This window comes from Pteropus alecto, unplaced genomic scaffold (genome assembly GCF_000325575.1).
Source record: "Pteropus alecto unplaced genomic scaffold, ASM32557v1 scaffold202, whole genome shotgun sequence".
NCBI classification, from domain to species: Eukaryota; Metazoa; Chordata; class Mammalia; order Chiroptera; family Pteropodidae; genus Pteropus; species Pteropus alecto.
The window spans coordinates 889,778-900,141 of record NW_006432451.1 but is presented as its reverse complement, the minus strand read 5'-3'; the positions used below and the strand labels follow the sequence as shown (position 1 = coordinate 900,141).

Sequence of the window (10,364 nt, the reverse complement as noted above, 5' to 3'; positions counted from 1 at the left end):
CAAGGAATAGTGACTACATTCTTTGAACACACACACTGGCCAGAGACCCTGCCAGCTAGAGGTTGAGCCTTCATGGTCTTGGGACAGAGAACTGGGGGCTTTGTGAGTAAATCCTTAGTTAGCAAAGACAGACAGATCACTGACTATCAGAGTTGTGCTCACTTTTTTCCTGTCACCAGACTGGGGCCTGTTCAGTGATCAGCATAGCTGCTGAGTGAGCATTCCACCACATGTACTTCCTGGGCCCCGTCAGACTCAACAGGGCATTGTCTCCTATCTTGTAGTTGGCCTGTGACTAGCCAGTGTTTTGCCTCTGTTCTGTTCACTCTTCCCTTGGATTCCTATGTGAGGTTTACAGTTTTCTTGACCGCCTCCTTGGAAAAGCAGACTTGGTTCCCATTCCCTGGGACTGATAGAGCAGTGACACTAGTTCAGTAGTCATGCCTGGGTCCTAGTACTAGCTTCATCTATAATGAGTCATGTGACCACGCCAAAATAATTCAAATGCCCAGCTGTATCTTTATCAGTCAGGTGGTGGTAATCAATGCAAACACTTCAAGAAATCTCAGTGAAGATGAGGTAAGGATGCTCTTTTCAATCTTCATCACTTCTCTTCCCCACCCTGATCCTCATGCTTTCGTTTCAGGGTTTCTCCGTGGAGGGGCAGGAGAACCTGCAAGAGATCCTCAGCAAACAGCTGCTGCTCTGTCAGTTCCTCATGGCGCTGTCTGTTGTCCGGACAGGTGACACTTCCTCAGCTGTCTCCCTACCCCAGGTCCCACTAGAGAACCTGTTGGACAAGAGCATGTATAAGAGTTGGCTTGGAAGTTAAAAAAAAAAAATCTGCTTATATCAGGTGATAGGTGGCTGAATGAGGAATTTAGGGAAGAAAGTGCCATAGACTCCCCAAAGTTCCTCTAAAGCTAAGTCTCCCCCATAAATTGTCTCTGACTTTTAATGGACCCAGGTCCCTGACTTGGTCATATTTACTCCCTGAGACTACTTTACCCACCTATTGGACTAAAACCACTGACTGCTATTGGTGTTTTCTCTCTAATCCAGGAGGCCACTTCATCTGTAAAACCTTTGACCTGTTCACACCGTTCAGCGTGGGGCTCATCTACCTGTTATACTGCTGCTTTGAACGAGTATGTCTCTTTAAGCCGATTACCAGCCGACCTGCCAACTCAGAGAGGTGAGGTTTTCCTCTCTATTTTAATCAAACTGGTTGGCTAAATGTCAGAGCACAAATCTTGGTGCATCTTTCTGGCGTGACCACTCAAGCAACATTAAAAACCTTGACTTTAAAGAAGTGATTAGAGCCAAGAGGAGTCAGGATTCGAATCTTACTGGTTCTGTGATATGCCAGTTCAGCCTCTGTCTCCCTCTCTACAAGCCTTATTCACCACCCTTATGTAGGGGAATCCTTGGCTTGGCCCAGGAGGGAGAATGTGACCAATAGAAGGAACATGAGTTGGGAGAGGCAAGCAGGTCACCAGCCAGAGGCACTGTTGAGATCCCAGGTGGGATATAGTGCCCATGCACCATGTGAGAGAAGATGCGGCCAATCTGAATTGCTAAGTGGCTTGTTAAAAACAAATTTCTGGGCCCCATCCCTGGAGAGTCTGACTGATGAGATTTGTAATTTAACAGACTCTCCAGGTGATGGTGATACAGCTAGCCTGGCACAGGGCAGTTGGGAACCACTGCCATAGGGAGTAGAAATACAGCCCAACATAAAAAGGAAAGATTTGAGGTAAACTTTTGCAGCACAGTCTGTGCTGTTCTTTGTGCATAGACTTAAGGCTGTTGAGCTTCATGACTCAGCAAGGGGTTTGGAGAGGAAGAATGTTGGCAGGGAAGCTCTTGCTCACAGGGTTTCTCCTGCCAGGTATGTGGTGTGCAAGGGCCTGAAGGTGGGCATAGATGACGTGCGAGATTACCTCTTCTCCGTCAATATTAAACTCAACCAGCTACGGAACATGGATTCTGATGTCAACCTTGTGGTCCCCTTGGATGTGATCAAGGGAGACCATGAATTTACCGACTACATGATACGGTCCAATGAGAGGTAAGTAAACCAGGTGTTTTTTTGCTGGCACCACTAGGATATCAAGGAAGACCAGAGAATGAAGGACTGAAAGACTGGCTCTTGGTATCACTTTGTCAACCCTGAAAAATTGGTAACTGGGATTGGTCTGCTTATTCCAGGGCTCCCTGGGACATAGAGTACCTAGAGGACCCTCATCCTGCTCCCATGCCCTGTCACAAGGGTGGCCAGTGGGAGCCTGGCTGGCTTAGCCCTGCCCATGGGAGTCTGGATATGGTATTGAAACCTAACAGAGAGCAACCTTGTCTTCTGTCCCTGGCGGCAAGCAGGAGTAATTTCTCTTTAATTGCTTCTGTTTGTAAAAGGCAATAATGGTTGTTGCCTTGTGAAGCTGCTGTTTGGGAGCAGGAGATGGCTGGAAAGCAAGTATATGACATGAAAAGCTTCTGGTATGAAAGCTTTTGCCAGCTTATAAGTTCCCCAGATGGGTGATCCAAATGCTATTTTTTTCAGCCTTCTTTAATTGTTTTTCCTCCTCCCTGTTAGTGGTAATAATTTAAAGTCCTAACAGTTGGCTCAGTTTTCTAAGTGGGCAAGCCTTAGAGAAAAGTTTTTTGAGGTAGGTTGGAGAGCTGTATAGTAGCAGCGAATCAGTACAAGTGCTTTCTTATGGTGCCAGATAGGTGTTGAAAAAATCATTTTGTCCATTCATCTGTCAGTGGACATTTAAGTCGTTTCTACATCTTGGCTGTAGTGAATAGTGCTACAGTGAACATGGGGATGCTGGTTTTTTTTTTTCAAGATCCCGATTTCAGTTCTTTTGGACAAATACCCAAAAGTGGAATTGCTGGATCATAATGGTAGTTCTGTTTTTCCCTTGCCTCATTGCACTGACTAGTTCCTCCGGTATGATGTTGAATTGAAGTGATGAGAGCAGACATCCTTGCCTTGTTCTTGATTTTAAATGTAAAATGTTTAATCATTATGTATGATGTTAGCTATTGGTTTTTTGTAGATGTCATTTATCAGGTTGACGAAGTTTTTTTCTATTCCTAGTTTGCTGAGAGTTTTTATCATGAATGGAAATTTAATTTTGTCAAATATTTTTTCTCTATAAATTATTATTTTTTAATAAAGAAATTATTATTTTTCTTTATTCCATTTATAGTGAATTACATTTGGTGATTTTCAATGATAAACAAATCTTGCATTTTTTGGATAAACTCCAGTTAGTCATAAGTTATCACTTTTATATATTGCTAAATTTGATTTACTAATATTTTATTAATGATTTTTGTGTCTGTGTTCATAAGGAATAGTAGTCTTTAAATCTGTATTCTTTTAAAGTCCTCGTCTAGTTTAAATATTTATTTGTAAATACTATAAATTTTCCTTTAAAATTAATATTCTTATTAAGATATAAATATATTGAAAGAAAAAAGGGTCTAAAATCAAAGAAGCTAGAAAAAGAAGAGCAAATGAAGCCCAAAGTAAGGAGAATAAAGGAAATAATTTCCTTTTATTTATTTAACTATAAATGTTATAATAATTTCCTTATTTTAATTAAACGTGTGTGTGTGTGTGTGTTTAAATGCTATAAGTTTTCCTTTGAGGACGGCCGTAGCTGAATCTCCCACATTTTTCTTCTTTTTTTTCCTGTTTTATTGAAGTATAATAGACAGTTGTTCATACATACATTGTATAATTCAATGGACTTTTTTTTTTTTTCATTTATAGTTGGCATACAGTAATATTCATTTCAGTTGTACAGCATAGTGGTTAGAGATCTATATAATTCATGAAGTGGTCACCCCACTAAATAAGGTACTCCTCTTTCCCCTTACATATTTTTTACAACATTGTTGACTATTTTCCTTATGCTACACTTTATGTCTCCATGACTATTTTGTATCTTTCCATTTGTACTTCTTCATCCTTTTGCCCTTTTTCATCGTCCCCCATCTTATCCCATCTAGTAGCCCTCAAAATATTCTCTCTATCTCTGAGTTTGTTTCCGTTTTTGTTGTTGTTGTTTATTTTGTTCTTTAGATTCCATATGTATGTGAAATCATGTGGTATTTGTCTTTCTCTGACTTATTCAGCGCAATACCCTCTAGGTCCATCAAGGCAATATCTTTTTCTATCCTCTTCCTTTTAGTCTGTGTGTGTCTTTTAATCTGAAGTGAGACTCTTGTAGGCAGCATATGTCGGAGTTTTCTTATCCATTCAGCTTCCCTATCTTTTGATTGGAGCACTTAATTCTTTTCCATTTGATATACTTGTTAATAAATACGTAGTTATTTCCATTCTTTATTCATGATTTCAATACATGTTTTTTCTTTTTAAAGAAGTCCCTCCAACATTTCCTGTAATAGTGGCTTGGTAGTGATGAATTCCTTTAGCTTATTTTTGTCTGGAAAGCTCTTTATCTGTCCTTCCACTCTAACTAATAGCTTCGCTGGATAAATTATTCTTGGTTGTAAATCCTGGGTTTTTTGGTTGTCGGTCTTTGCTTCTCATCACTTTGAATACTTCATGTCAGTCCCTTCTGTCCTGCAAAGTTTCCGTTGACAAATCAGCTGACAGTCAGCTCCCTTGTAAGACAAACTGCTTTTCTCTTGCTACTTTAAAGATTTTCTCTTTGTCTTTAACTTTCGGCATTTTAATTATGATGTGTCCTGGTGTGGGCCTCTTTAGGTTCATTTTCTGGGGGATTCTCTGAGCTTCCTGGGGTTGTATGTCTATTTTCTTCACCAAGTTGAGAAGTTTTCCATCATTTTTTTCTTCAAATATATTTTCAACTTCTTGTTCTCCCTCTCCTTCTTCAGATACTCCTCTTACACAGATGTTTTTACACTTAATTTTGTCCCATAGGTTCCTTAAATTATTATTATTTTCTTGGTTACTTTTTTCTTGCTGTTCTGGTTGGGTGTCCTTGGCTTCCCAATCCTCCATATCAGTGTTTTAATCCTTTTCTTCCTGCACTGTGTTGATTCCCTCTAATACATTCTTCATCTCAGATAATGCATTCTTCATTTCTAACTGGTTGGTTCCCTTTTATACTCTCCATTTCCATTTTTATGTTTTTTACCTCTTTAAGTTCTCACTCAGTTCATCTACACTTCCCTTAATTTCATTGAGCATCTTTATAACTAGTGTTTTGAACTCTGCATCTGTTAGATTGCTTGACTCCATTATTCCTCGATCTCGGTTCTCTTCTCTCATATGGTTTCTGCTTCTTTGTCTTCCCATTTTGGCTGTCTTTACATGTCTGTTTCTATATACTAAGCAAAGCTCCTAAGTCTCCCAGTCTTAGTGTGACTTTGTGTAGTAAGTGTCCAGTGGCACAGTCCTGAGAAGAGTTCAACTACAGGCCAAATTTAGCCCAAGCCTGTGCCCCTCTGGGGCCACCTGTTAAGATTCAGCAAGCAATCCACAGATGCTGTGCTTACAGTTACCTCAAGAAGCCATGCCAGAAACCAAGGTCAGCTGCCACCACTGTGAATCTTGGTGCTGCTCTGCAAATGGCACAGGACTCCCTGAAGACAAAACTGAGGGTAGCTTGGGTGCAGCCGCGAGTTGGGGGAGATAGAGTTTCAGGGAATCTTCTGAGCAGAGCGACCTCTGTTATCCAGTTTGATGATATCTCACCTATGGGGCGCTGTGTCCACGCACTGGAAGCGGGGAGGGCTCAACAGAGGAATAATGGATACCGCTAGTACCTCTACCCGTAGAAAGCCTCACCTCCAGCCCTTGCTCCGACAACTCAGTGTTCCCCTGTAAGTCCCTGGTGCCCCCCAAGTAGCTGACCCAGCGCTGGTACTCAGAGTGAGCAGGTCTGTCACTGTGAAAGTCAGCTCAAGCACACAGCCCCTTTAAGAGGTGTCTGCAGCTACTGTCCCCTCTGTCCCACTCAGCTGCTTGGGCAGCCTCACGTCTTTGCCCGCTCCTACTTTCTACCGTTGCAGGGTGATTTCTTATTTCTCTCACTAGTTGTAGACCCCCAGGTGACTCTGCTTGTTGTTTGCTCTGTTTCCATCTCAACTTTAATGTGGTTACAAGAGGGGACGAATGAAGTTTCTATCATCTACGCCATTTTGCCAGGTTCCTTCTCCCACATTTTGATGTTATCTTTTTTTCATTATTATACAGTTCAAAATATTTTTTAAATTTCCCTTATGATATGTTCTTTGATTCATGTATTATGGAGATATGTGATATTTAATCAGATATTTTGGAATTTCCAAGATAGCTATTAGATTTCATCCTGTTATACTCAAAATATACTGTTTGATTTCATCCTTTTTTTTTTTTTTGTGGCTCATCTTTATTTTGGTGAGTATTCCAACAGCTATTATTGAGTTTAGTGTTCTATAAATATTAATTTTGTCAAGTTGGTTTATAAGATTTTTCAAATCTTCTATATCTTAACTGATATGTTGAATATTTATTCTGTCAGTTGCTAAAGAGGGTTATTAAAGTCTTCAGTTATGATTTTTCAATTATGATTTGTCTATTTCTTTAGTTTTGTTAGTTTTTACTTCATATATTTGGGATCTTTGTAATCACTAGGCAAATGTACATTTAAGATTTTGTCTTCTTAATGAATCGCCCTCTTGTCATTGTGAAATATCTTTTTTTATCTCTGATATACTCTTGAAGTCTGCTTTGTCTGATACTAATATAGCCACATCAGCTTTCTTTCGCTTAGTATGTACATGGTTTTATCCTATTTTGTCTTTTTGATTTTTAACCTGTCTTTGTGTTCGTAAATAACACATGGTTTGTTCTTACCTTTTTATCCACTGTGATAGTCTCTGCCTTGTAAGTGGGGTATTTAGTACATTTACATGGACTGTAATTGTTGATATGTTTGAGTTTAAATCCTTTGTCTTGGTTGTTTGATTTCTATTTATCCTGTCTTCTGTTTGTTTCTCTCTTCCTTCCTTTTTGGTGGAGGGCAAATTCAGTATTTTTAGTAGTATTTCTTTTTATCTCCTCATATTTTTTTCTTTTTATGCCTTTTGTGTTATGTTTTAGTTATTCTAGAGATTACAACATCTTTAATTTATCATAGTTTACTTTCAAAAAGTATTCTTCTTCATGAACAGTGTAAGAACCTTACAGTAAATGTGCATTTACAGTTCTCCTTTGTGCTCTTGTTTTATAGAAAACCTTATTTTACATTGCTGTTCTTATTACAAACTGTCTATAGTCTTTAAAAGAGATTTAAAGATACACACACCTTTGTATATACATCTACTTTTTTTTATATATTTTGTATATACATCTACTAAAGATTCCTTGACATTTACTGACACTTACCCATTCTGGCATTCTTCATTCCTTTCCGCAGAACTAGATTTCTATTTGGAATCATTTCCCTTCACCCTAAAGAATTTCTTTTAGTTTATTTAGTCTCTGCTGGAGACTGATTCTTTCAGCTTTTGTCTCTTGAAAGTGTATTTACTTCCCTTTCACTTTTAAAGGGTATTTTCATTGGATATAGACTTCGAGGTTGGCAGTGTTTTTCTTTCAGCACTTTAAAGATATTGTTCTGAGTTCCTTGTTTTCTGATGAGACGTTAGCCATTATTTTTACCCTTACCATTATTTTTAGCTATTGTTTCCCTGTATGTCATGTGTCCTTTCTCCTCTGATTGCATTCATGATTTTCTCTTTTATTTTTTGTTTTCAGCTTGTTGACCATGGTGTGTTTATATCTGGTTTTCTTTGTATGGATTCTGCTTGGGGTTCTCTGACCTTGGATCTGTGGATTGATTTCATTTATCAGTTTGAGGAAATTCTCAGTGCTATTATCTTGTCAATATCTTTGTCCTATTCTTTCCTATGCTTCTGAGATTCCAATTATATTTATGTTAAACTGCTTGTTATTGTACCAAAGAGCTTACATGCTCGGTTATGGTTTTCACTTTTTTCTCTTTATGTTGCAGTTGTGTTTCTGTTGACCTGTTTGTTATCAGGTTTACTGATTCTTCTACTATGTTCAGTCTGCTGATAAGCCCATCAAAATCATCCTTCATCTCTAATATCATATTTTTTATTTCTATAATTTTTATTTGCTTTTAAAATATAGTTTTTATATCTCCGCTGATATTGTCCATCTTTATATGCATGTCATACAACTTTTCCACTTGATCCTTTAACATGTTTTTCAGTTATTTTAAAGGCCCTGTCTGATAATTCCAACATTCGGACCATCTCTGAGTCTTGTTCTATTGGATTATTTTCCCTTTTGTCAGTGGGTCACATTTTCTTGCTTAATCCCATGTCTCCTACTTTTTTATTAAATGCCAGCCATCGTATGTAAAAGAAAGTGGAGACTAGCCTGGCAAGATCTGTTAGTGTAGGTGGGTCAAGTCATTTTAGTCTGTAGTTGAACTGTCTGGGCTTTGGCGCTGCTTTCTTTAGAATCAGTTCACTACTGCTTTCATTTTTAAAGATGGGATAAAAACCTTCCTTGTAGCAGGACTTGGCATCTAAATGTCTGGAGGGTTTGACTCATTTTTTTTTGCTTTACCCTCAGCCTTCAGCAGGCCCATGTAACTGTACTTTGGGGTGTAGTTGTGGGGGTTTTCTTTCAATTCCCAGTCCCTTCTCCAAATATAAAGGGTCACTGCTCCAGTGAAGTCATCATTGCTCTTCTTTGTCCTGATGTCTTTTGGCTGTCTTTTTTGGTAATCCTTCTGAGATCAAATCTTTTTTTTTTTTTCCTTTCAGCCACTGTAGTCTGCAGATCAAAGCTCTGGCCAAAATCCATGCCTTTGTTCAAGACACGTGAGTGTTGCCTACTTTCCAGAATTCACCTATTTCAGGAGAAGATCTTTTTGTTTTACTTCTCCCTCTGAGCTCTTTTATTTCATTTCAACAAACATTTTTAAAACATTTTTATCTCATACTCTGCTGTGGTCTATGAAGGATGCCAGAGAAGATTATGGCATGAACCTTGCCCTCAAAGATTTTATGTTGTCTTTGTGAAGATAAGACTAACCCAGGAAAAGGATACAGGAAGAGTCATTAACAGTACATCAGAGGGTATAGAATACATAATGTTTAGGGGATACTGTGTAAAGAATGATCAAGAGAGGAAAGGTAGAACTGGTTAGGGAAAATCTCTGGTAGGGGCCAGCATAAGCTAATTTGGCTTTTTGGGGCATAGTGATGTCCATTGGGATGGACTTAATGTGGCCTGTATTAGCAGAGGAGGAGCCAGAACATACTGATGGGTAATTTGAAGAAGGATGTGTGAAGAACCCTGTCAGATGGTTAGGAGGGTAGTCTCCTCCCTTTCCTGTGTGGTAGGAAGGGGAGGTCATCCCATTTTCAAGAGGCAGATCCATGTGAGTGTGATAAGCACTCTGTGCTGATGGCATCACGGCTTCCACGTGTGCACACACGTTTTTTCATGCGGGCTTCCTCTCTGGGGTTCTAAGGGGGCTTATAGGACTCACAGTCCTTGTACCTCATGGAGGTTTAATCACTTGCTGGCTTTATTTTCCCAGGACCCTGAGTGAGCCTCGGCAGGCAGAGATCCGGAAAGAGCCTCCGTCTTTGGGGGGTAAGCGTCTCCCTAGCTCAGTGTTGCTACAGGGCAGGGAAGCTATAGAGAAGAATGGGACTGACCTTTAGGTCTCCAGCTACATGAAAATGTCTGCCTCCCCTCACAGCATTCCTGGACATTTCAGCATTGTTGGGTGTTACCTCCTTGGCCCTTTCACTGCCAGTTTGGCCCTGCAGCTGGGTCATAAAGGACAAGGGTGGTAGGTGCTGCTGGTAGCCCTGTGTAGCAACAAAGGGAAGTGGCATTTGGGGTGTGCTACCACAGGGCCTGAAAGGGAGCAGTGACTGAATTATCCACCTCCATCCCCCTTTCTAGACTCCTGTGTTACATGCCATTCCATCTTCCCCAGTCTGAACCTCTCCCTTCATCTATGTAGACTCACACTTAGTCTTGGTCAAAAGTCCATTTGAAAATCAAAGCTCTTTGCTGTCTCTTCAGATCCCAGATCAGGCTCGAGTTGCTCCTTCTTCCTCAGACCCAAAATCTAAGTTCTTTGAGCTAATCCAGGTAAGTTTCATATCTGATGAAAATAAAAAGTTAGAGAGGCCTACCTCTACATACAGAAGGTATCACTGAGACCCCAGATGCCTGTCTTCCAGAAGACTTGTACAGGTACCACCTGGGCTCTGAGGGGCTGGGCCGAGGCCACCACAGGTGGGAACCTTTGGTGTAGGGATGTTGAGTTCCCCGAGAGCCCATTAGGCTGCCTGAAGATTCTCGTCCTGAGATGTGC

The 10,364-nt window shown here is 40.0% G+C and overlaps 2 protein-coding genes across 2 annotated transcripts in view; one reads left to right on the top strand and one right to left on the bottom strand.

Annotated features, from left to right (window-relative positions):
- Positions 1-10,364, top strand: part of CMTR1 (cap methyltransferase 1) — a 42,876-nt gene that overhangs the window by 24,918 nt on the left and 7,594 nt on the right. Inside the window, 7 exon segments of the mRNA XM_006907305.3 lie at positions 647-743; positions 1,063-1,195; positions 1,892-2,071; positions 8,791-8,847; positions 9,573-9,611; positions 9,613-9,628; positions 10,070-10,138. Coding sequence (XP_006907367.1) covers positions 647-743; positions 1,063-1,195; positions 1,892-2,071; positions 8,791-8,847; positions 9,573-9,611; positions 9,613-9,628; positions 10,070-10,138 — 591 coding nt within the window.
- The window catches only part of CCDC167 (coiled-coil domain containing 167), a 34,456-nt gene continuing 24,799 nt past the window's right edge, over positions 708-10,364 (bottom strand). Inside the window, exon 4 of the mRNA XM_025043669.1 lies at positions 708-790. Within this exon, the coding sequence (XP_024899437.1) occupies positions 717-790 (74 nt within the window). The 3' untranslated portion in view covers positions 708-716. The remainder of the gene's footprint in view (positions 791-10,364) is intronic.